The sequence below is a fragment of the Salmo salar genome, chromosome ssa10 (assembly GCF_905237065.1).
Source record: "Salmo salar chromosome ssa10, Ssal_v3.1, whole genome shotgun sequence".
Taxonomy (NCBI): domain Eukaryota; kingdom Metazoa; phylum Chordata; class Actinopteri; order Salmoniformes; family Salmonidae; genus Salmo; species Salmo salar.
The window spans coordinates 75,045,302-75,071,783 of NC_059451.1; the positions used below are offsets into that span (position 1 = coordinate 75,045,302).

Here is a 26,482-nt window from a genome sequence, read left to right on the forward strand (position 1 = left end):
TTGTCAAATTTGAATCACTGAAAATCTTGAATGCCAAGATTGAAAGAACTCTCGTCATCTCCTTTGCAATGACTAGATTGATACCCATTTAAATGAGATGTTACACGGGGTCAAAGGAAATGTCAAATCTGACTATTAGACTGCTGAAAACTGGTTCTCATATTGTACCCGTAAGACATCCACCAGAACACCAGATTATTTATGGCCATTAATGTGAAGAAGAAACGGCTCCAGATTCCCTTCCTGCAGTGTGTTTGGGTAGAAGTTACCTGAAGCTGGACAGGAAACAGTGCTTTCATTGGCCATAGAACTGAATCACCTTAATGCAGACAGACCCCCTACCAACATCAGCAACGGTCGTCAAAATGGATAAAAAGGTCCAAAATACAGTTCTGACAAATGTAACAGCGCATAATGGAGTAAGATACTTAACCATTTTTAATGAGAAAAAAAAAAAATCTGTCAAATATTGACTATTATAGCAAATAAATAATTGTATGAGAGACAGAAAATCAGTGCAATTCAGACATTGGTGGGACTGAATGTCAAATATCAAAAATACATGCCAACGTTTTCAAACCACATATGGCCCTTTTATACGTTCTGTTATTATATTGATAGAATAATAACGTTTGAATATAACTAAATTGCATATACATATGGGCATAATTTAATAAATTAGCATGAAATGACTCTCTACCCAACCAACTTTCACCATGGGCTCGTTTGAGTGGTAAGGCGAAGGCAACCGAGTGTAGACGAAAGTCGAGGAGTGAAATCAGAGGCGGTTGCATCTGACACAGCCGAAAGTTGGACACTGATGTGGTTTTCCAACAGCAAGGCTCAGTGCAGCTTGACAGTGTTGCTATTGTTTATAAAAGTTTCTTTGTAATGTCAAAATTAACATGTCTCCAACCCCCATATCACACACTCACAAATGGTAAATATTCAGTGTCTTCAGAATGTATTCACACGCCTTGACTTTTTCCACATTTTGTTGTGTAACAGACTGAATTTAAAAATGATTACATTTATATTTTGTGTCACTGATCTACACACAATTCCCCATAATGTCCAAGTGGAATTATGTTTTAAGAAATGTAAAAAGAAAAAAAAAGTCTTGAGTCAATGAGTATTCAACACTTTTGTTATGGCAAGTCTGAATAAGTTCAGGAATAAAAATGTGCATAACAAGTCACAAGTTGCATGGGCTTATTCTGTATGCAATAATATTGTTTAACTGCCCAGTCTACCCCACACATACAATTATCTGTAAGGTCCCTCAGTCGAGCAGTAACTTTCAAGCACAGATTCAACCACAAAGATCAGGGAGGTTTTCCAATGGTTCGCAAAGAAGGGCACCTTTTGGTAGATTAAAAAAAATATTGAATATCCCTTTGAGCATGGTGAAGTTATTAACTACACTTTGGATTACTCCCAGTCACTACAAAAATATCCAGGTGTCCTTCCTAACTCAGTTGCCGGAGAGGAAGGAAACCGCTCAGGAATTTCACCAGTTTAATGGCTGTGACAGGAGATAACTGAGGATGGATCAACAATATTGTAGTTACTGAAGGGGTTAAACCAAGGCCTCATACCTTTTAAATGGTTAATAAATTGTGTTATGATGAACTGTAAGGTCTCCTCTCAGGAGACCTCTGTGTGTGTGTGTTAAAACCTGACTTGAGTGATATGCCCTGCAGACACTATCAGAAGGCGGAAACCGCCTGCGCTCATACTCCTCCTGTCTGGGTCCCACCGGGACTGTCTGAGGTTTTGAGAATACGACTGGTTTTCTGAGAACTCAAGGCCACCACAGGCCTGATGGAAACCACCACCTGGAAGAAGATGCTTAGACTTCTCTGTTGTGAAATGTCACCTTGTTATGAACCTATACCTATATAAGCTGCAGGATGTCTTAGCTCTCCCCAGGTTCTGCGAGGCGTCTATCATATACCGTACTCTACCAACTTCTGCCATACAATTGTACTACTAAAGGAGAATCCTGATACTTAAACAAGGAGTCTGTGTTTCCTTTCTACTACCAATATATACGTTTGATAATTGTATAGACCTGATTGTCTTTTGAAAAAATTGACCAACATTACTCCACAATACTAGCATAAATGACAGAGTGAAAAGAAGGAAGCCTGTACAGAATAAAAAATATTCCAAAACATGCATCATGTTTGCAATAAGGCACTAAAGTAATACTGCAAAAAATGTGTCAAAGAAAATAACTTTTTGTCCTGAATACAAAGCCTATGAGCGGCAGGTAGCCTAGTGGTTTATAGCATTGGGCCAGTAACTGAAAGGTTGCTGAATCTAATTCCCGAGCCAGCAAGGTGACAAAATCTCCCATTTTGCCCATAAGCAAGGTAGCTAACCCCCAACAACAACTATTCCCCAGGTGCCATGGACGTTGATTAAGGCAGCCCCCGCACCTCTCTGATTTAGAGGGGTTGGTTTAAATGCAGAAGACACATTTCGGTTGAATGCATTCAGTTGTGCAACTGACTAGGTATCCTAATGTTTGGGGCAAATCAAACACATCACTGAGTACCATTCTTCATATTTTCAAGCATGTTGGTGGCTACATCATGTTATGGATATGCTAATCATCAGCAAGGACTAGGGAGTTTTTGGGGGGGATAAAAATTAAACACAGGCAGCCACAGGCAGAATCCTAGAGGAAAACATGGTTCAGTCGGCTTTCCAACAGACACTGGGAGACAAATTCACAATTCAGAAGGACAATTACCTAAAACACAAGGACAAATATACATAGGCTATAGACTAAAATCTGGGTTTATGATTCTAATTAAACTTTGCTTAATTAGAATCTTAGCTAGATGCAGGTAGCTTATAGCCCCTGATAGGCCTACATCTAATTTCCGATAGCCCACAGTAGCCTAGGCAAGATGTAGGTAAGATGTAAACTGAACGATTTAGCAGTTTGCTTAGTGGGGACAGCAGACTGGGATAGGGAATGTAACAATAATGCTAGTACAAACTCGAACCCAGGCACAGAGAAACACAGCAGGCAGAGGTAAGGGTAAATCCATAACTTTGACAGACTAATTTATTAACATGAATAGTGAGGAGGTAAAAAGTGATTTTGTTTCCCTATAGAGTACCACAGTATTAGTCATAATACCCACAAAACCTAGCGGTCAAACAGGGAAATGGTTCCAATCATTTTTACAACATTAATTTTTCCCACAGGAGATTTTAGAAACACTTAAAATAAAGGCTGTGTTTTGTGTAGGCTTAACCCTGGTGTGAGATTTTGATAACAGTGTAAATCTCTCTCGGACATTGTTGGAAATCAGGCCTACTACTGTTGTGTCATCTGTAAACTTGATGATTGAGTTGGAGGCGTGCGTGGCCACGCAGTCATGGGTGAACAGGGAGTACAGGAGGGGGCTGAGCATGCACCCTTGTGGGGCCCCTATGTTGAGGATCAGCGAAGTGGAAGTGTTGTTTCCTTCCTTCACCACCTGGGGGCGGCCCGTCAGAAAGTCCAGGACCCAGTTGCACAGGGCAGCATTCTTACATAGGTATTCCTCTTGTCCAGATGGGATAGGGCAGTGTAATGGTGATTGCATCGTCTGTGGATCTATTGGGGCAGTAAGCAAATTGAAGAGTGTCTAGGGCAGGGGTGGGCAATTCCAGTCCTCGAGGGCCTGATTGGTGTCACAGATTTGCCCCAGCTCCAGTTAACACAACTGACTCCAATAATCACCTAATCATGATCTTCAGTTTAGAATGCAATTTCATTAATCAGCTGTGTTTGCCAGGGATGGAGAAAAAGTGTGACACCAATTAGGCCATGGAGGACTGGAGTTATCCACCCCTGGTCTAGGGTGTCAGGTAAGGTAGAGGTGATATGATCCTTAACTAGCCTCTCAAAGCACTTCATAATGACAGAAGTGAGTGCTATGGGGCGATAGTCATTTAATTCAGTTACCTTTGCTTTCTTGGGTCCAGGAACAATGGTGGACATCTTGAAGCAAGTGGGGACAGCAGACTGGGATAGGGAGTGTAACAATAATGCTAGTACAAACTCCAACCCAGGCGCAGAGAAACACAGCAGGCAGAGGTAAGGGTAAATCCATAACTTTACTTAGTCATAACAAAGCAACCGCACAAGGGCACACTAAGAAAAACACAAGATCTAAGCAAGGATCCAGGCCAACAGAGGAACCTAAATAGCAAGGCAACCAGGTGAATCCAATAACCATTAATCAGGGTAACCTGGAAACTAGAAGACAGGGTAATGGTGCCCTCCAGCAGTAACCTGAGGAAACAATAGTCAAAAACCACAGACCCTGTGACAGGGAGAGATTTAATATGTCCGTAAACACTACAGCCAGCTGGTCTGAGGAAGCGACTTTGGATGCCGTCTGGGCCGACAGCCTTGCGAGGGTTAACACGTTTAAACGTCTTACTCACGTCGGCCACGGAGAAGGATAACCCACAGTCCTTTATAGCGGGCTGTGTCGGTGGCACTGTGTTATCCTCAAAGCGGGTGAAGAAGGTGTTTAGCTTGTTTGGAAGGAAGATGTCTGGTTTTCCCTTTGTAGTCCATGATTGTCTGTAGACCCTGCCACATACGTCTTGTGTCTGAGCCATTGAATTGCGACTCAACTTTGTCTCTGTACTGACGTTTTGCCTGTTTGATTGCCTTATGGAGGGAATAACTACACTGTTTGTGTTCGGCCATATTCCCAGTCACCTTGCCATGGTTAAATGCGGTGGTTCGCACTTTCAGTTTTGCACGAATGTTGCCATCTATCCACGGTTTCTGGTTATGGTAGGTTTTAATAGTCAACGTCTCCTATACACTTCCTGATGAACTCAGTCACTGTATCTGTGTATTCATCGACGTTATTCTCAAAGGCTACCCGGAACATATCCCAGTCCGTGTGATCAAAACAATCTTGAAGCATGGATTCCGATTGGTCAGACCAGCGTTGAATAGACCTTAGCACGGGTACTTCCTGTTTGAGTTTCTGCCTATAGGAAGGAAGGAGCAAAATGGAGTCATGATCAGATTTGCCAAAGGGAGGGCCTATGCATTTAGAAAAGTTGAGTAGCAGTGGTCCAATGTTTTACCAGCGCGAGTACTACAGTCAATGTGTTGGTAGAACTTCGGTAGTGTTTTCCTCAAATTTACATGGTCACAATCCCCAGGTACAATAAATGCAGCCTCAGGATATGTGGTTTCCAGTTTGCATAAAGTCCAGTGTAGTTCTTTGAGGGCCGTCGTGGTATCGGCTTGAGGGGGAAAATACACGGCTGTGACTATAACCGAAGAGAATTCTCTTGGGAGGTAATACGGTCGGCATATGTTTATGAGGTCGGTCGGTGAAGAAAATGACTTGAGTTTCTGTATGTTATCACACCATGAGTAGTTAATCATGAAACATACACCCCTGGCTTTCTTCTTCCCGGAGAGTTCTTTATTCCTGTCTGTGCGATGTACTGAGAACCCAGATGGCTGTATGGACGGGGACAGTATATCCCGAGAGAGCCATGTTTCCGTGAAACAGAGTATGTTGCAATCCCCGATGTCTCTCTGGAAGGAGATTCTCGCCCTGAGCTCGTCTACTTTATTATCCAAAGACTGAAGATTAGCAAGTAATATACTCAGAAGTGGTGGATGGTGTGCACGCCTCCTGAGTAGGACTAGGAGTCCACTCCGAATACCTCTTCTCCACCAGCAGTGTTTTGGAGCAGCCTCTGGAATAAGTTAAATTGCTCTGGGTGGTACGAACAAAGGATCCAACTCAGGAAAGTCGTATTCCTGGATGTAATGCTGGTGAGTCACCGCCGCTCTGATATCCAAAAGTTATTTCCAGCTGTATGTAATAACACAACATTTTTGGGAGGCTAATAATGTAAGAAAAAACACACAAAAACACAAAATACTGCAAATTTGCAGCATATCTGTCGGCACCATCTTACACGGTGGCTCTGTCTGAAACCTGCTACTGGGAGGTAGAGTGGAATGGGGGCATCGTTGATGTGGCTGTCTCGTTTCAAAATCACTACCCCACGCTCGCAGGTTAGTGTTTTCTGTCATGAATCTTGTTCTGGAGGTAGCTCTGCAATGTTAAAGAAGGATTTTTAAGCCTTGACACAATTGAGACATGGATTGTGTATGTGTACCATTCAGAGGGTGAATGGGCAAGATAAGTGCCTTTGAACGGGGTAGTAGGTGCCAGATGCACCAGTTTGTGTCAGGAACTACAACGCTGCTGGGTTTTTCATGCTCAACAGTTTCCTGTGTGTTTCAAGAATGGTCCACCAACCAAGGAACACACAGCCAACTTGACACAACTTTGGGAAGCATTGGTATCAACATGGGCCAACATCCCTGTGGAACACTTGACACCTTGTAGAGTCCATGTCCTGACGAATTGAGAGTGTTCTGAGGGGAGGGGGTTGCAACTCAATATCAGGAAGGTGTTTCTAATGTTTAGTATACTCAGTGTATAAACCCTGGATTGCTGATGTTATGTATTGGCCAATTAGAGACTTTGAAGGCACCGGCCGCCATATTGGTACTCCCCAGAAGGAGCAGTCTCCCATAGGAATGAATAGAATTCTACAGTATTTCAATAAAAAAAATTGGAAGATTAGTGTCACGACACCTACGGAAGGTGGCGCCCCTCCTCGCCCGGGCGGCGCTCGGCGGTCGTCGTCGCCGGCCTACTAGCTGCCATCGATTTATGTTTCACGTTCTGTTAGTTAGGCCTAGGTTAGTTGCCCACCTGTTTTGTGTTAGTTGTTAGTGGGGAGGGGTATTTAGGCTAGTTAGTTAGGTTTGTTGTTTGTACGGGAATGTTCGTTTGTCAGGGTGTGTTTCATGTGGTTCTGTATATTGTGGAGTTACGATATTCCTTTTGGGCTGCGTCCCTGGTTACGTTCTTTTAAGGGTGGTGCGTTACTTTTGCACACCTTGCACTCCATCCACTCCTTTTATTGTCCACACGGATAAAAATTTTAGTGGCCTTTTATTGTCACCTGCAAAAGTCACACCTGTGTAATGATCATGCTGTTTAATCAGCTTCTTGATATACCACACTTGTCAGGTGGATGGATTATCTTGGCAAAGGAGAAATGCTCACTAACAGGGACATAAACAAATTTGTGCAGAACATTTGAGAGAAATTACCTTTTTGTGTGTATACAACATTTCTGGGCTCTTTTATTTCAGCTCATGAAACCTGGGACCAACACTTGATGTTGCGTTTATATTTTTGTTCACCTCTACCCTGTCAAGCACATACACTCTATGTGCAAGACTGTGCAAAGCTGTCATCAAGGCAAAGGGTGGCTACGTTGAAGAATCTCAAATATATAACACTATATAACACTTTTTGGATTACTACATGATTCCATATGTGTTATTTCATAGTTTTGATGTCTTCACTATTATTCTACAATGTAGAAAATAGTCAAAATAAAGAAAAACCCTTGAATGAGTAGGTGTTCTAAAACATAACTTATGAGCCTTATGAGCTTAGTTCAACTGTCACACTCCGGGAGAACCCAAAATAAAGGCCAGTTTTTTCCCAATGTTTTTAAAGATTGTAAAAGTAAACAAACACTGTATAGCCTCATAACATGGTTAAAACAATAGTTTTGATGATATGGATGGTCAGTCCTTAGCTCTGTCTATTAATCTGAGAGTGGTAACATTTCTCCAGGCCCATCCCTCAGTTTTTTACCAAAACAGAGACGGGGCGACCGTTTTATTATTGTTTAATATGTGGATTTGCCCTGCATATTATCAGCTGCATATTATCAAGATGTCAAAGTGTCACCAACAAAAAGGTTAACAATAGGCCTATAGCAAATGCAGCATATGGCATTCATTTTTCACATGTAAATAACACTTTCCAGTAGTGATCAAAGCATACCATTCCATGAGCGCAGCATTTATTTTTCAACTCGAATCAATGAGCCCAATCAGTCCTCCATGAACAACAGAGTAGGGCTGGCTAATAAGTCCTTAGTTTTGGGGTCATGCTCAGGTAAAACAATTTGTATAATCTATACTTCCATATTTCCAAGTCCTATTCTTGAAGACCAAGAATTTATTGGAATGACTGGAATTGACTGGAATGACTGGAATTCTGATAGACTTTGGTTTTTAATGTAAAGATATAATTTAATCATATTATTATATGTAGTAGAAGGCGATGGGTTAGAAGAAGCCTACATAACCAACCCATAAAGTAAAATGTAACATCCATATATGGCCAGCTGTGAAAACTTTAACATTGATTTATCCTGCAATAGATGTTGTTCAATTGGTAACATACATTTTTGTCTTCTTCTAATGCCTCTTAAGGGGAAAGTAATCAGATTACGTTGCTGAGTTTGGGGTAATCCAAAAGTTATGTTACTGATTACAATTTTGGACAGGTAACTAGTAACTGTAATGGATTACATTTAGAAAGTAACCTACCCAACCCTGCCCCGGTGCCATGAAAACAGGGCAACCAGTGGAGCACAAACAACATTGTAAATACAACCAATATTAATCTGTTTACTTATCTTCCCCTACTATTCGTACTACAACTATTTGCACATTGTTAAAAACACCGTAGCTGACAATATAACACTTGAAATGTCTACTTTTTGAAACCTTTTTGAGTGCAATGTTTCCTGTTAATTTATAATTGTTATTTTGTTGTTGTTTTTTGTTTCTTGTTTATTTCACTTGCTTTGGCAATATAAACATGTTTCCCATACCAATTAAGCCCCTTTGAATTTAACTATATAGTTATGAACGGTCATGGCTAGAAGTGATCCAGCTTTTTTCAAATTAAAATTAGATATTTTTTTTGCATTTTAGATAGCCCTAACCCTTAACCTAATTATCCTAAAATGCTACGTTAATTCTCCTAGCTTGGTGCGGAAGTTCTAACCTTCTACAAGTCAAATCTGACGTTCATTTCACAAAAGCTGGATCTCTTTTAGCCATGACCGTGACGACCGTATTCTCCATGATGTCGCCATGGATACCGCTCAGCGTCTACCAGGAGCGTCGCGTTCCGCGTTGGTGATTGGTCAGATATTGTGTGGTGTATCTTGGGAAAATAAAGTTGTTTGCAATCACAACCAAGTAAACAGATGGGAAGAGGTGCGTGAAGACCTAGGTAAAAATATTAATATAAGCCAAATGTTTATTGGATAGTCTAGCTAGATGGTATTGCATTGCAAATGATAAGCAAAGCAGATAATGTTATGATAATCTAACGTTAGCTAGCTGGCAAACAAGCTAGTAACTAGCTAATTTGCTAACTGTCAGTAAGTAAGTAGCTACTTCATACAGTGCTACGTAACGCGTTAGCTGGCCAGTGCCAAGGGAGGCTATTGCCAGAGGATTAGCTAGCTGTCTGGGCCTTTTAACATTAATTGATCTGAGCTGCAATAACAGTATGCTAGGGCTGCTCGGCCCTGCAAATAGCTACGATAACTTTGAACCAGTATCTAACGCCCGATTGCTCCGATTCAAACTCCTATTCACCAGCTCTGCAAGCGTTATAATGTCAAAATACGTTCGTTAATCACGAAATATCGCTTCGCTTAGCAACTATCGTAATTTAGTTCCGTTACGGCTGGTATGTACTTCCCCAAAAGGTCTAAATACAACATTTACAAGTAACTGCATCCGGCACCTCAGACAATGCCAATGGAAATCAATAATTACTGCCACGCACAGGTCAGAAGTCTACAACAGCTCAATACAGTACATTGGAGGTGCCGAAGAGGATTTTTTCGGATACTTGTACATTTTTATTTCTACCTTTAATGGAAGTACATACTGGGCGCTACGAGAGTAAATTAAGATAGTTGCTTAGCGGAACTCCATATATGGTGATCAACGAACGTATTTTGACGTTATAACGCTGGCAGAACTGGTGAATGGGGGTTCGAATCGGAGCTTCATGGGCGTTAGAGAGGTATCTGGTTCACGATAACTTTAGTGATGTGTGGGCAAGCTGGTGGGTCTTCGCAGCTCTGCTTTGGCTGACTGGAGTCAGAAGTTTAGGAGCCATGCGTGTTTATCATAATGCTTGTTCATCGTAATGATCGCTCGCCATAATGCTCGCTACATAGCTGCTCCTGTTTAACTCTGTCTCCATTCCTTATTTGTGACTGCGCAATACATTAGAGTATCCACAAAATAAAATAAATGGTTTGTGCTTGTTTACATTTTTAATTTTTTATTCACATGTTTGTATGATAATAGGGGGAAAGATGTCAAGCTTTCCTGCCTCCGCCTCCAAGAGTTTCAGCTCGACTCCTCTGAAGACTTACCAGGACAGCGGCAGGGAACTGCACCGATCCAAGAGTGTGGACTATGACTCAACGGGCGACTCCACCTACTCTCTGCTCTCCCCCATCTACCATGACAGCTACGAGAGTGATGAGGACGTGGCTGCAGCTCACCACGTACATCAGATAGACACCTCAGCCACACAGAGTGATGACGCCAGACCCCTCTCACCCATCAGGTATGGTTGGTGTACACGAGCAGTGTTACCCAACTGGATTCAGCAGACAGTGGGCAACATTTTTGTTAGCGCCACTTGCTCTTTAGTTAGGGTCCCCTCGTCAACAAGCAGTTAAAAAGGGTTGATGAAGCTAAACAATTTGATTAGACTGTTTCAATGGAAGTGCCACAGACAAACTAAAATATATGAATGAAGGATACATATTGGCTCTAGTAGGCTTAACTGTAGGGTTTGTGCTCAGAGTTGAGCATGTGTGTTTCAGATATGATCCACAACAGAAGCCCCCAGAGAGGAGAGCAGTAACTGAGGCGGCGGATCCAGAGGCATCGCTCTCTGCCTGGGAGAGGTGGCTGGTCTGCAAAGCCAAAGAGGAGAGACTCAGAATAGAAAAGAAAGCAGAAGAGGTGCGCCGCCGTATCTTTTTCGTTTCTTCTTCTGTTTGGCAACTCCTGTTAGCATTTGAGTCAGAACGTGATCATTTAGTTTTTCAAACATTTGATATTTTCCTTTCGGGATATTAGGGTTGCAAATGTCTATACATGAAGCAATTGAGTATGACAGTGGGACTGACAAGTGTTATTTGTTAGGAGCGCCTACTGAGGGAGAGGAATGAGGAACAGGAGAGAGAGCAGCAGAAGAAGAAGATAGTGGTGGAGCAGAAGATCCAGGAGTGGCTGCAGATGAAGAAAGAACAGGTTAAGAGCCGCCCTTCTTTTGACTCGGTCATTAACAAAAGTCCCAGAGAGGAACCATGCTTTCTACATTTACATTTTTTTTACGTTTTAGTCATTTAGCAGACGCTCTTATGCAGAGCGACTTACAGTAGTGAATGCATACATTTCATTTTCATTTCATTTTCATTTCATACCTTTTTTTTCTTCATACTGGCCCACTGTGGGAATCGAACCCACAACCCTGGCGTTGCAAACACCATGCTCTACCAACTGAGCTACAGGGAAGGCCTCTTTCTCATGCATACGTTATATCTGCACCTAAAGGGGTAAGTCATGTTTTTGTCATTGTTTGTCATCTCCAGGAGAAGCAGGAGAAATTGCTGAAGGAGAGCAAAGAGCAGGAGGAGATGCAGAGGCAGCAGCAGAAGCAGAGGGTGATTGAACAGAAAGCAGAGGAGAAGTACAGAGAGTGGCTACGGAGGAAGAACCTGGAGAAAATGGAGAGAGAGAGGAGAGCGAAGGTAGGTTCTTTCACAGTAGCCTTGTGGAATTATTCAGAGATGTATTCAGGACAGTAAACAAATTAAAATCTTTGAAATGTTTTGTTGCTTTGCTCTCTACATTAGAGTACAGTTGTTGGAAGAGATCGACATATTAGCCATTTGCTAAATATTCCTGTGCTCTCTCTCTTCTGTCATTGCTAACAAATCAGCAGCAACACACAACTAAACCATGTAATTGAATTATACAGTAGTTTGTTACTCTGAACACAAGTTCATGTGGCAAATTCCTGGAAATGTCCATTTCAACATGCGTTTCAATGTTTCTGACCACAACTGCTTTGGTTTCCCTGGAAATTAGTTGTGAGGTGCTCAGCTGCTGAGATTGGGGCAATTGTGTTGTAACAGGAGGAGGCAGCCTGCAGAGAGGCTCAGGAGAGGGAGCGCAGACAGAGAGCAGAGGAGAACTTTAAGGAATGGCTTCGTGCCCAGGACAAGAGCCGACCCAGTCCCAATGCACCCGGCTGCCCGCGAGGTAACGGTCTTCACCTGGTTTAGGGTTGTTCAATCTCATATTCACCTTCTGGAAAATGGCAATAAAAAAATGTAACAAGATGTTTTATTGTCACACACATGTGGTTGTACAGTCGTGCATGTATATTTTAAAGCAAGTTTTGATTTTGTAAAGCCATTGTATTTTGTTTCTTCTCCCAGGTGGCTATGACAATGTAACGTACCCATCTCCCAGCTTCTACAACCCAATCCCATGGAAGCCCATCCACGTCCCGCCACCAGATAAACCACCAGTGAAGAAGACTTCCCGCAGGAAACAGCCAAGTCAGCCCAAGTACCAGAACAGCCCCAGCATCCCATTCAGACTCAGAGACACTGTAAGCTCGGCAGCTCGCCTGCAGAGGAGATGACAGCTCCAGTAGACGTTCACCTTGGACACAGATCTAGAGTACTATCCTCAGATCTAACCTCTGGGGAAACCACAAAACTGACCTTAGATCAGTGTTTAGGATCTTTATGGTACTGTGGGAGGACACTTGGGAGGTGACCATGCTAATGTACATACCAGGGATCATCAACTTTCTTGAGTGGATGATCAGGTGGCCGGAATATAATTACAAATAATTTGTAGACTGTAAATTGACCGCAAGAAGCCCAAACCGATATAACATTTGACTAAAAATCTGATCATTTCAAACCTTGCTTACATTTGAATTAGATCACATACAGTATATCTCTCTTTTATGCATGTGAGTATTTTTGAAACAGATTGCCAACATTAAAATCACTTGGAGTTGATTCGCTAAATCACCTGCGGGCTGCTAGTTGGTGAACCATGGTATAGGTATTTCAGTTTTTTTATTTTTAATACATTTGCAAAAAATTCTAAAAACCTGCTTTGTCATTGTGTGGTATTGTGTGTAGATTGATGAGGGAAAACTGTATTTAATCCAGTTTAAAATACGGCTGTAACGTAACAAATGGTGGAAAAAGTCAAGGTCTGAATACTTTCCGACTGCACTGTGTAGACTCAGCTGCACTAGTCCATTGACTGTATGTTTTTATGTATTTTTTTTATCGAAAAGACATGTTGTGGTAGCGTCTTTTTTTTTTATGCCAGATTTGTATAGGTTCTTAATTCTCAAAGAATATTTAATGATTCATGTGAAGCTAAATATTTTTTTAAATTCTGTTACTTTCACTGACAAGAATTTTCTAATGACATGTACATTTTTGCATAGTTCGGGATGTCAATAAAAACTGTTTATTGTACTGTTTAGTTGTGTCTATTTATATTATGGCTATGGGCTGGATATTTTAATTCATTTTAGATTCATCAACCTCAATGGATAGCAGACAAAGAGGGAGACTAAGTGTAATTTCTTATGCTTGAACCATTTCTCAGACACAGTAAAAAAAATGCTAACATAACATGAGTAGATCAGTAGACAGCTGTAGATAAGTCAATAATAGGAGATATGGTGTCAGTGGGTGAAAGAAACATTCCTCAGGCTTCAGGGCTTAATGTGGAACCATCATGTGACCACACACCCACACACTCAGAGGAAGAACATGGTGGCTGGGGCCAGAGATAGGCCAGCACTGGTGCACAGCGCCACTCACACTTGCGCATTGTTCCGTGTCCAGCTGTGCCTTGTGCCTCTGGGCTGAGATGACGACAAACCAGTGTGTGGGTGGAGAGAGAGAAATGAAAAAAGAGGGGGTCTCTGACTTCCAGAACAGTATTCTTCATCACTTTCCTTTATCTCCTTGCGAGGTCAATGTATGGCGCCTGAGGTAAAATGGATTCATCACACAGTAAATTAAATTAACCCTCATTAACAAGATCTTTACTGAGAAATGCTTAAGCGTTGTCTTGTGTTTTTGCCTGCTCTATATTTAGCTGTTGAATGCACTGGAATGTGTTAGTTGACGGCAGTCAGGAGGTGGCGAATAGTGAGAGAGGGGAAGCCGACTGTGTTTCTGAGTATTTGTATGCAGCTCTCTGGGGTCCAAAGGCCACTTGTCAAAACAAAATTCTTGTGTTTACATTTTGCCACGAGCAGCTTAACTATAGGAGTGGCTCCCTGTATTGACTTAAGGATGTGTACCCAGTGAGCCTTGCAAGAACTTAGAGACAAGTCTTAAATGTGACCGCTGCGACTGATCCCTCTTTCCTGCCCTCACAGACCCTGGACCTTGCCTGGAAAACTACAATTCCCAAGATGCAGTGGTGCAGGTGGGCAGGCAACTGGAAATCACACCTGCCAGGAAAGGTAAGGGATCACACCTGCCAGGAAAGGTAAGGGGTGTACTTTAGCTGTCTGGGAACGAATGAGAGCTGGGAGAACAACAGAGTAGAGAGAGTAATTTGGTATAAAGGGCATAAGGACACCAACTGTGCAGGGAAACAGTTGGCGGTCTGAGCACAAAGAATGGGAATGATTTGATGTATACAACCTATCAAAAAGGGTAAGGACTTGAAACGTGGACTTTTTGGAAGCCTTCCAGAACACTTTTAATTGTGATATTGTTTCGAATGTGACGTTTTTTTGTGTGTGGAATGAGCTCACTTTGGGAGATGGACACCTGAGGAAATACCTGAAGAGGGGCTGAGTAGAGAACACCTGTAGAAGTAGAGGATATAGCCTATTGAAGTCTTATCTTCAATACAACTTCTGACAAGGAAAAAGAATGAAGAACAAACAGGCTATGGTTATAAACAGGGGACTAACAAGCCGTGATATTCTTGTTTTGGCCAGCAATTTTTTTTCTGCGTAGCAACCAGTTTTTTTTTAAATATAGTTCCTGAGTTTTCCCAAGACAATCTGCATAGAAGGGACAATGTTTTAGTGGGAAATGTTCATGTACTTCTTTAGCTCCTCTTGCGGAAGGGTTCTCTTCGTGTTTCTGACTAGGATGTGACCATCTCTGTCAACAGTTTCAACTGTTATTGACGCAGCTAACAACTTACCCAGTAGAGAACCAGTTCTATCGCTGCTGCAGGGCATCTCAGCCTGGCCCTATTTTAGTTTTGTCTCTCAGACTCTCCCTGTGTCGACCCCTCACCATGCAGTCCTCTGGTCCGGAGCAGGACGACTCCTTCGACTTCCTCTTTAAGATCATCCTGGTGGGAGACTCAGACGTGGGGAAGACCTGCGTGGTCCAGAGCTTTAAGTCTGGTGTCTTCATGGAGAAACAGCAAAACACTATCGGGGTGGACTTCACCGTACGAACCATGGACATTGATGGCAGGAAGGTCAAGGTAAGGAAATATGTGTAGATTTCTTGGACGATTGTTTATCACATTTCTCGATGTTAAGAACAGGACATATTGTCTTTGTTCCGTCCGGTATTTCGTTATTGCCAATAGGCCTAGCTAGATTAATTGTGTCTTTACACAGTGTAAATGGTTCTGCCTCTGCTGTCCTGAAAAGCAAAGAAGTCTTCAGCACTTTTTTGTTTGTTTTAAGGAACAGGAGTGGTCAAACTAACTTTGGATCGCCCCGCTGTGAGTGTGTGTGTGTGTGTTTTCTGGGTGTGTATCAAGTGACTCTATAATTGTATGGACAATATAAGTGTGTTTTCCTAGGTACATGTTTGTCTGTGTATTTGGAGGACGGGTTGGATGTTCTTGGACCACCCTTAAAAACGTCTCATCCATAAATTAAATCAACGAAAACCTCCCTGTACCGGTCTCTCCTCCACAGGGATGCATAGACGTCCAACCCACAGTCCCTTCCCCTTTAGTGTTTGCCGAAGCGACTGGATAGGTGTAAGCATGTGGTCTCCAGTTAACCTTTCAATGTGCTTAGGGGAACGCTCTCCATGTTTACGCCTATCTTGTTCTAGCAAAGGGTTGGGGAAAAGGCTATGGATGGGTTTCAACTGACCCTTTGTTCCTTAGCCTGGCCTGAGGGTGTGTGTATAAGAAATTGGTGTAGTGTGTGTGCTCCTGCTAAAGTGGGTGTTGTTTCTTGTCTCCTCAGCTGCAGGTGTGGGACACGGCTGGACAGGAGCGTTTCCGCACAATCACCCAGAGCTATTACCGCAGCGCCCATGGCGCTATAGTGGCCTATGACATCACACGGCGTCCAACTTTTGAATCTGTGACACACTGGATCCAGGAAGTGGAGCAGTACGGGGCTGCGAGCGTTGTTCTCATCCTCATTGGTGGGTCTGAGAGACACAGGCAACACGTGGCTTTAGTCAAACTCTGTTATAAAGCCTACTGAGCAGTTGTAATAATGACATAACAGATGTGGTGCTCATCGTCACTGGTGGGTGAGAGAAAATTGTCTGACACTTACCTTGAGCTTATAAATAGATTCTTCCAAGCAATCAACATTCATCTATTTCTCAAAACGAAACTCAAATAGAAAGAACAATTTCCATTCTCTGCTCTTTTCTCCTAGGGAACAAGTCGGATCTGCAGTCGGAGAGACAAGTGCTGTTTGAGGATGCCTGTACTCTGGCTGAGGGGAAGGGTGCGCTGGCTGCCTTGGAAACCTCGGCCAAGGAGGCCCAGAATGTGGAGGCAGCCTTCGTGCTGATGGCCCGGGAGCTGATGGTTAGGAACGGCCTGACCATCACAGACGAACACTCACAGGCCTCCCCACACTTCCCAAACTCCCATCCTATCCATGGCTCCGATTCCACGGACAGGAAATCATGTTGTTGAGAGAATTGATGGGCAAGGTGGACAAGAGGTTGTTGTGCTGATGGTCCTGATAATGATATAATTAACCTATAGATAAACTATAACTGTCTGGAATCAACGTTGCCACAAAGCCTGATAGTTTTAGACTGCCACATCTAAAGGTGCTGTCAAGAAGCGTGTTGGGATAGAGGCTAGGGGTTAGGGATGTGTGTGTCTACTATATTGTGCGTTGGTGGGGATGGAATAGATACAAGTAATGTAGTGATGATTGAGACTATCACTGCCACTGAAAAGTCCCACTCCAGCGTAACCAGTATTTAATAACAAAAAGTGGTAAAAGTATCCTCTGGCCACCTGTGGTCTATTGTATGTGGCAAAATGACTGGTTTCAATGAACACTCCTATTGTTTGATCTTTTACCTTTAAAAAAAAAAAAGTGTCCTCCAGCTTTTCAAATATAGTGTTGCATTGACAATTCCACAGTCTCACACTTCTTTCCCTCAAAACCATTGGCCAAATTGTACAAATGCTGACATCCCCGCATAAAACATTCAATAACAATTTCCATAAAAATAATAATCATAATTAAGAAAACATTATAAAATACTTACATCCCCCAAGGCGCAACTTGAAGCATTTCAAGCCTTTGTGCGAGGGGAGGATATATTGATGGTCTTGCCAATTGCATTTGGGGAAAAGCCTAATTTAACCAGCTAGCTAGTTCTAGTCTTCAAGAAGCTAGGAAAACAGCTTCTAATTCTGACAGTCGTGTCCACGCTAAAGGCTGTGGTGGACGGACTACCAAATCTACGAGGCAACAGCCCTGGCTCTCAGATCGGTGGTTGTGAAGGAAAACAATAATGTTATATTGGAGGGTGCATGCGACCTTGTCTTCGGAAGTCCGGAGAGCTGGTTGGAGAAAACCAGGAAAGATGTTTTGGCCTCAGTCCTATACAGATCCAAAATCGTCAGAGTCATTGCGGATGAAGTCCACATGGCCTACAAATGGTATGTACAATAACCTAGAACTGTACTTCGATGGTATACAATGCCACTGGTGGCAATAGCGATGGAAGAAACGGCCGAATTGGAAATTATAGTGATGACACATCAGTGAATGATTGATTGAAATGTGTGTATTTGTACAAACGTAATTAGTAAGAAGTGTTTGTTTGCATAACATTTTTGCATGATAGGCCTATAAGATATTGAGTAGGCTAAATAACGTGATAGAACTGCATCATAAATGACTGGCTGACAGGCAACATAAGGGCTGAAAGAGGCACCACAGAAAGTACTCGTACTGGATTCAACTATAGGAACCCCACACATTGCTTATGCAAGAACTACTATAATAATAATCAAAAAATGCTTTACTATCTTTATATTGTTACCAATGTTACATTTATTCTGAATGAGGACGGGAATGAAGAATCTCTAGTTTACTTTTCTAACGACATTATCATCTTTCTGTAAGGGTCAGGGCTCAAAATGAAGACCTACCTTTTGGGAGAGTTTCAGCAAGCCTGGAGAACTACGTTCTTTGGTGAAAGAAGGTGATATTACTATATAAACTCAGCAAAAAAAGAAACGTCCTCTCCACTGTCAACTGCGTTTATTTTCAGCAAACTTAACATGTGTAAATATTTGTATGAACATAACAAGATTCAACAACTGTGACATAAACTGAACAAGTTCCACAGACATGTGACTAACATAAATGGAATAAATGTGTCCCCGAACAAGGGGGGGGGGGGGGGGTCAAAATCAAAAGTAACAGTCAGTATTTGGTGTGGCCACCAGCTGCATTAAGTACTGCAGTGCATCTCCTCCTTGTGGACTGCACCAGATTTGCCAGTTCTTGCTGTGAGATGTTACCCCACTCTGCCACCAAGGCACCTGCAAGTTCCCGGACATTTCTGGGGGGGAATGGCCCTAGCCCTCACCCTCCGATCCAACAGGTCCCAGACGTGCTCAATGGGATTGAGATCCGGGCTCTTTGCTGGCCATGACAGAACACTGATATTCCTGTCTTGCAGGAAATCACGCACAGAATGAGCAGTATGGCTGGTGGCATTGTCATGCTGGAGGGTCATGTCAGGATGAGCCTGCAGGAAGGGTACCACATGAGGAAGGAGGATGTCTTCCCTGTAACGCACAGAGTTGAGATTACCTGCAATGACAACAAGCTCAGTCCGATGATGCTGTGACACACCGCCCAAGGACCATGACGGACCCTCCACCTCCAAATCGATCCCGCTCCAGAGTACAGGCCTCGGTGTAACGCTCATTCCTTCGACGATAAACGGGAATCTGACCATCACCCCTGGTAAGACAAAACCGCGACTCGTCAGTGAAGAGCACTTTTTGCCAGTCCTGTCTGGTCCAGCGACAGTGGGTTTGTGCCCATAGGTGACGTTGTTGCCGGTAATGTCTGGTGAGGACCTGCCTTACAACAGGCCTACAAGCCCTCAGTCCAGCCTCTCTCAGCCTATTGCGGACAGTCTGAGCACTGATGGAGGGATTGTGCGTTTGTCAAGAGAATTTTCTATACCAATGATAAAAACTAACAATCAATAAGCTTTGACTAATCCCCAAGGTTTGTAAGACACTGGGTTCATAATAATTAGGCAAAGACTCAGCTTATGCAAAAGGTTCGTACAGTTTATTCAGAGAACGTTCTGAAGTCCATAATACAAAGACATCCATTTTATAACTTGCTCCTTACTTACGCACATACATCCACACAAACAGTAGATATCTTACGCACATACATACACACAAACAGTAGGTGGGATGTATCCCTCCCCAGAGTTCTCACCACTGTTTATCACTACCCAGCGCTGTCCGTTCCATTCCCCCGAGATTAGAGGAACCTTGAGAGGTACTCCCTCTCATATCATATATCCTCAGAGTTCTAGCTAGGTCGGTTCAAACACAGTCTAATTGTTCTCGCTATTTTCTTAGGCACACACATACACATATACATTTCTCTTCCTCACAGGTCTCTACTAAACCTTATGGGACTTACGTTTAGTACTTTAATTATTCATTATACATGCTACATAAACTAATAATCACTAATAGTTAAGTTTCAGGGTGGAATTATTTAATCATTACATTTAAACATATAAATCCCTTATCAGCATTCCTGGTGTAACTCGGGCAGTTGTTGTTGCCATCCTGTACCTGTCCCGATCAGCTGTCCGTCCTGTCTACCTGTAGCGCTCACAGTACGGACATTGCAATTTATTGCCCTGGCCACATCTGCAGTCCTCATGCCTCCTTGCAGCATGCCTAATGCACATTCACACAGCGTTTAAACTGTGTTTAAACCCTTTACAATGAAGATCTGTGAAGTTATTTGGATTTTTACGAATTATCATTGAAAGACAGGGGCCTGAAAAAGGGACGTTTCTTTTTGTGCTGAGTTTATGAGCACATGATGTTCAAAAGGGGTATCATGCAACAGTATTTGAGTGACAGAGAGAGTTAAACATGAGGAGGCATGTTCAGAAGGCATCACTTACACAATAGATTATAGCCCATGTCGACTGTCTACTTTACTAGAGGCCATCGCCACTCATAGACAGTCTTCAAAGTGAAACACAATGTAAAAAATTAAAAAGTTCTAGGTTTGTTAATGAGGTGTTCATTTTGTGTCATTTCCCAATGCCAACATATGATACTGTTGGGAAAGGATGTCTTCTTGATGCCAGGGACAGAGAGAGGAACCGAGAGAGAGTCTCAACACTATCTAGTCTGGTTTAGGAAGGGAATTTCTTTGGAATGGTTTATGGATGTACTGCAAGAAGTAGTGTCTGTTGGACGCAGAGAAGATGAAGGTAGTACCTGTCAGAGGCTGATCTGGATGACAACAGACAATGGAAGAACTCAGAGAAGCCAGCCATACGCTACTGCCATTCGAGGTGTGCCACAAATGCACTGGCTGGCTAGGCTACCTAGACCTTTACATTCCAAATGATTGCCTGAAATTAAACAGCATAGTGATGACAAACTGTTAAATTACAGGTGCATAATAGACAATACAACCCTGCATAAAGCAAGCTCAGCCCTATTTGTTCTATGGTCTGTGTCTGTGTCTGAAATTCATATGAAAAAGTACAAGGTTGCTGTAGCTCGACAGGTCCTCCCTAGGTTCTCAAGTAGGGCTGTTAGGTAACCATATTACCCCCACACCGGTAGTCACAAGTCATGACAGCAGTCACTGTAACTAGGCTTCTCCAAAGCTCTGATGGTGCTGATGGTCATTAGTAGCCTATCAAACTTGCTAACTGCCTGGTACTCAGCACTCTAATCACTCTGACATCAATGCAAATGTAATTGAAATTCAAATCAAACACTTAATGAGAGCCCATGAGCTCATGTTGCGCAACATTTCTATAGGCTACGCAATTGTGTGAGAAAACAGAGTTTTGATGGCCTCTACTAAAAAGAAGAGGATCCCTCAGCTTTCTAGAGGCTAGACCTACTATATTTATTTCAAAATGTTCCTAATATTAAGCACATTGCTTCACTTTACAACAGGAGTAGAGCCTACCTGGCATGAAAATTAATCATGGGAAAAGTGTCCTCCATTCGCTATTTAACCTCTCTAGGCTAGGCGGGACGAATTCGTCCCACCTACGTAACAGCCACGGCTATCCTGTGGCGCGATTTTCAAAACCTTAAAAATCCTATTACTTCAATTTCTCAAACATATGACTATTTTACAGCCATTTAAAGATAAGACTCTCGTTAATCTAACCACACTGTCCGATTTCAAAAAGGCTTTACAACGAAAGCAAAACATTAGATTATGTCAGCAGAGTACCAAGCCAGAAATAATCAGACACCCATTTTTCAAGCCAGCATATAATGTCACCAAAACCCAGAAGACAGCTAAATGCAGCACTCACCTTTGATGATCTTCATCAGATGACAACCCTAGGACATTATGTTATACAATACATGCATGTTTTGTTCAATCAAGTTCATATTTATATCAAAAACCAGCTTTTTACATTAGCATGTGACGTTCAGAACTAGCATACCCCGCAAACTTCCGGGGAATTCGCTAACATTTTACTAAATTACTCACGATAAACGTTCACAAAAAGCATAACAATTATTTTAAGAATTATAGATACAGACCTCCTCTATGCACTCGATATGTCCGATTTTAAAATAGCTTTTTGGTGAAAGCACATTTTGCAATATTCTAAGTACATAGCCCAGGCATCACGGGCTCGCTATTTAGACACCCGGCAAGTTTAGCACTCACCATAATCATATTTACTATTATAAAAATTTCATTACCTTTTGTTGTCTTCGTCAGAATACACACCCAGGACAGCTACTTCAATAACAAATGTTGGTTTGGTCCAAAATAATCCATCGTTATATCCGAATAGCGGCGTTTTGTTCGTATGCGTTCCAGACACTATCCGAAATAGTAAAGAAGTGTCACGCGCTTGGCGCAATTCGTGACAATAAAATTCTAAGTATTCCATTACCGTACTTTCGAAGCATGTCAACCGCTGTTTAAAATCAATTTTTACGACATTTTTCTCGTAGAAAAGCGATAATATTCCGACAGGGAATCTCATTTTCGGCAAACAGAGGAAAAAAATCCCAAAGGCGGGGTGGTCGGGGTCACGCGCATAAGCTAGTGTCTCTTGATCGGCCACTTGAGAAAGGCGATAATGTGTTTCAGCCTGGGGCTGGAATGACGACATTCTGTTTTTTCCCGGGCTCTGAGCGCCTATGGACGACGTGGAAAGTGTCACGTTAGAGCAGAGATCCTTAGTAAATGATAGAGATGGAAAAGAAGTTCAACAAATGGTCAGACAGGCCACTTCCTGTAAAGGAATCTCTCAGGTTTTGACCTGCCATTTGAGTTCTGTTATACTCACAGACACCATTCAAACAGTTTTAGAAAATTTAGGGTGTTTTCTATCCATATGTAATAAGTATATGCATATTCTAGTTACTGAGTAGGAGTGGTAACCAGATTAAATCGGGTATGTTTTTTATCCAGCCGTGTCAATGCTGCCCCCTAGCCCTAACAGGTTAAGTGCATAGATGACATGTATTTTTTTCCCTTGCCCCCTGTTCCGAGATGGGTGTATGATAATGGTCCATTCTAAATCAAATTTCATACTTATATTATTTAGTGTACATATTTTTTATTTTTTATTTAACCAGGCAAGTCAGTTAAGAACAAATTCTTATTTACAATGATGGCCTACCCCGGCCAAACCCGGGCGACGCTGGACCAATTGTGCGCCGCCCTATGGGACTCCCAATCACAGCTGGATGTGATACAGCCTGGATTCAAACCAGGGGCTGTAGTGACGCCTCTGAGATGCAGTGCCTTAGACTGCTGCACCACTCGGGAGCAAAGTAAAGATGAGATTAAATTAAGAATAATGTGATGGGTGACAATATTAGCCTTTCACTTGTGAATGGTGTATTATGCCCAACGTGTGCAGTAAGGCAAGAAACAGTGCATGCCTTTTTTTTGCGACTTTTTCCAATCATAGTCCCACACCTCATGTAGCCTAGCCCATTGGCTTATATGTTGATAAGGTTTGTGTCACAACTAAAGTGGCAAAATAACTTCTTAAAATTAAGCACATTTATCCGCTTTACAACCTGTGTAACTGGCATACATAGGCGGCGCGTGAGTTTCTAGTTTGGGGAAGATAATTTTCACCATAAAAATGCACCTTTCTAATAAAGCATTACATGCATAATCGCATTTGTGGTCACTTTTGAGAATGGCGGTTTCCCGCTATTGATTGCATTTTGGAACATTCATGCTTATAGCCTATTGTTGTGCGCGCATGGCTGCGCTTATAATGTGAAGAAATAGCCAAATTATTTCTTAACATTTTAAGCAAACGATCTAATCTGTTGCATCAGACTCATTGCTTTTTAAACGTTTTTTTGACGTGAGAGGTTGTATTAATTTGGGATGTATCACATCCCACAACTGTCCCAGAGTATGTTTGGAATATTTATTTCTCACACAAGGACAAATTTACCAGTAGAATAGGTCAACTTTTGTACTATGGAGGATAGCAGATTGACAAAGGCTCGTGCTTTCGCTGTTCGTTAGGCCTACTCGACATAGGGTCGTGTTTTTGCTGTTCAGTAAGCGTACTCATCTTGTTGGCTGATGAAAAGTAAATGTGGACAGTTCTCCTAACATCTTCAATATACAACTCGGACTTCGACAAGAAGGACACGCGCAGTTGCATCCCAGATGTGTCTGTCTTCACTCTTAGCCTACTTCAGAGCTGAGATGCCAAAAAGCATGTATTTTTTTAGGGGACATTATGGCCACACAAGGAGGATGCTGCCGGGACATTAGAGGCCCAGTGAGAATATTATCAAGTGCTTGTCAAATTGTGAATGAGAGACTGATGTAGTGTGTGCAGCCTGCGCAAGAAACAAAGCAGAGCTCATGACTTTCATGCAACTTTTTTCAAATCATAATTAGAGTCGAATCATTCAGCCTTAGAATGTTTTAAAAATCAAACATTTATTGAGAAGGTGTAGGCTATATTAAATGGATTTATTAGACTTTTTAAAATGGAGACGTTCCAAAGGTCTGCATCAGTGGCTTGTAGGCTATGCGTGGAAGCCAAGAGATGCTAAACATTTTTATGTTAATTAACGATCAATTACCGTGAGACCAGCAGATATTTGCTTAACAATCACCGGCTGACAAAATGATATGACCGCCACAGCCCTAGTCCCAAGTTGGAAAAACTCATAGCTCACTGAGTGATTTCCAATGTTATGGTTGGAAAACTGTAGATATTAAAAAGGTGCTTTCACTATTTACAGGCGTTCAGCTATCCAGAATCAGAACCAGAGTCATGCTACTCTGAGGCTGAAAAATAATTGTTCCACTGCACCTGGGTACAGCAAGGGTTGAAAGATACCTTCACTCTACATCTTCACCGGGTCAAAACATTCACATTTCACAAAGTCATTCCACATTTGCTTCATGCCTTATATCATCCTGTAAAATAAAGTGAATTTTTGTCACGTTCGTCGTAATGAATGGACCAAGGCGCAGCGTGAGTAGCATTCCACATCTTTATTATAACGTGAAACTTCAGCAAAATACAAAAAAACAATAAATGAATCAAACGAAACGTGAAGACAGTGAAGTGCAAACAGGCACCTACACAAAAACAAGATCCCACAAAACACAGTGGGGAAATGGCTGCCTGAATATGATCCCCAATCAGAGACAATGCTAAACAGCTGCCTCTGATTGGGAACCATACCAAGCACACCAACATAGAAATAAACAACATAGAACACCCCCAGTCACGCCCTGACCTACTATATCATAGAGAACCAAGGGCGTGACAGTACCCCCCCAAGAGGTGCGGACTCCGGCCGCAAAACCTGAAACCAAATATGGAGGGTAGGGGGGGTGATTAGTGTCGGTGGTGGCTCTGGTGCGGGACGAAGTACCCGCTCATCCCGCGGATCCGCCAGCATCGGGGGCGGCTCTGGTGCGGAACATAGAACAGCTCGCAGATCCACCATCTTTGGTGGTGGTGGTGGCTCTGGTGCGGGCCGAAGAAACTGCTCATCCCGCGGATCCAGCCATGGACCCAGACTGAACACTGTGCCTGGACTGGATCTCGATGCCGAGGAAGCCTCCTGCCATGGAGCGGGACTGGACACCGGCCCTGGTCCTGGCCTGGACATTGGTGCAGAGGAAGACTCCTGCCATGTAGCGGGAGTGGACGCTGTGTCTGGACTGGGCATCGGCGCCGAGGAGGGCTCCTGCCATGGAGCTGGACTGGACGCCGTGTTTGAACTGGACATTGGCGCAGAGGAAGACTCCGGCCTTGGAGTTGGACTGGACACCGTGTCTGGACTGGGCACCGATGCAGAGGGAGGTTCCTGCCATGGAGCTGGACTGGACGCCGTGTTTGGAAGCTCCGGACCGTTGACCCTCGCTGAAGGTTCTGGACCGTTGACCGTCTCAGGAGGTTCCGGACTGTGGACCGTCTCAGGAGGTTCCGGACTGTGGACCGTCTCAGCAGGTTCCGGACTGGGAACCGTCGCCGGAAGCTCTGGACTGGGAACTGTCGCCAGAAGCTCTGGACTGGGAACAGTCGCCGGAAGCTCTGGACTGTGAAGGCACACTGGAGGCCTGATGCGTGGGGCCGGCACATGACGTACCGGACTGGGGAGGCGCACTGGAGGCCTGGTGCGTGGAGCTGGCACAGGACGTACTGGGCTGTGGAGACGTACTGGAGGCTTGGTGCGTATAGCAGGCATCAATTGTACCGGAACTATGACACACTTCGCACGGTGTGACAATTTTGTATATCTGTAGCTCTCTGTTTTCTTTATATTTACATTAGTAAATGTTGCATTAGATAGACATCTTTTGTTGACTTGATGAAAGATGATAAATATCTATTTAGGTTTTGTTGGTCATACTTGCTGTAGTCTGATCTTTGTGGGCCAGACTATGACCTATTAATGTTTAGGTTACTACATGCATTGCCATATTGAGGGGGCAGGGAGGAAACATGCTACACCAGTAGTAGATAG

The 26,482-nt window shown here is 42.9% G+C and overlaps 2 protein-coding genes across 4 annotated transcripts; both read left to right on the forward strand.

The window, feature by feature from the left end:
* Window positions 1-9,070: 9,070 nt before the first annotated feature.
* On the forward strand, window positions 9,071-13,497 carry LOC106561055 (coiled-coil domain-containing protein 34). 3 transcript variants are annotated; one of them, XM_014124640.2, is made up of 7 exons: window positions 9,071-9,176; window positions 10,274-10,538; window positions 10,780-10,942; window positions 11,126-11,233; window positions 11,575-11,733; window positions 12,121-12,247; window positions 12,427-13,497. In XM_014124640.2, the coding sequence occupies exons 2-7, from the start codon at window positions 10,282-10,284 to the stop codon at window positions 12,633-12,635; spliced, it is 1,023 nt and encodes a 340-aa protein (XP_013980115.1). In that variant the 5' UTR covers window positions 9,071-9,176; window positions 10,274-10,281; the 3' UTR covers window positions 12,636-13,497. The 3 variants fall into 3 exon arrangements, with proteins under 3 accessions (XP_013980115.1, XP_013980117.1, XP_013980116.1); XM_014124642.2 differs by having other exon boundaries at window positions 10,801-10,942; XM_014124641.2 differs by lacking the exon at window positions 9,071-9,176 and adding an exon at window positions 9,715-9,983.
* Window positions 13,498-13,787: 290 nt separating this feature from the next.
* LOC106561056 (ras-related protein Rab-19) lies at window positions 13,788-17,362 on the forward strand. Its single transcript, XM_014124643.2, has 5 exons — window positions 13,788-14,022; window positions 14,415-14,501; window positions 15,302-15,490; window positions 16,215-16,398; window positions 16,641-17,362. Exons 1-5 carry the CDS (start codon window positions 14,011-14,013, stop codon window positions 16,904-16,906), a joined length of 738 nt encoding a protein of 245 aa, XP_013980118.1. The 5' UTR covers window positions 13,788-14,010; the 3' UTR covers window positions 16,907-17,362.
* Window positions 17,363-26,482: the final 9,120 nt, after the last annotated feature.

What these genes read in the sequence shown, in the direction of transcription:
- LOC106561055 (XM_014124640.2), top strand. Translation starts at nt 10,282, where the DNA reads ATGTCAAGCTTTCCTGCCTCCGCCTCCAAGAGTTTCAGCTCGACTCCT. An exon ending in AGACCCCTCTCACCCATCAG is followed by an intron (nt 10,539 to 10,779) that starts GTATGGTTGGTG and finishes GTTTGTGCTCAG; the next exon opens with AGTTGAGCATGTGTGTTTCA. An exon ending in AGAGAGAGAGGAGAGCGAAG is followed by an intron (nt 11,734 to 12,120) that starts GTAGGTTCTTTC and finishes GTGTTGTAACAG; the next exon opens with GAGGAGGCAGCCTGCAGAGA.
- LOC106561056 (XM_014124643.2), top strand. An exon ending in AATCACACCTGCCAGGAAAG is followed by an intron (nt 14,502 to 15,301) that starts GTAAGGGATCAC and finishes CTCACCATGCAG; the next exon opens with TCCTCTGGTCCGGAGCAGGA. An exon ending in TTGATGGCAGGAAGGTCAAG is followed by an intron (nt 15,491 to 16,214) that starts GTAAGGAAATAT and finishes TTGTCTCCTCAG; the next exon opens with CTGCAGGTGTGGGACACGGC.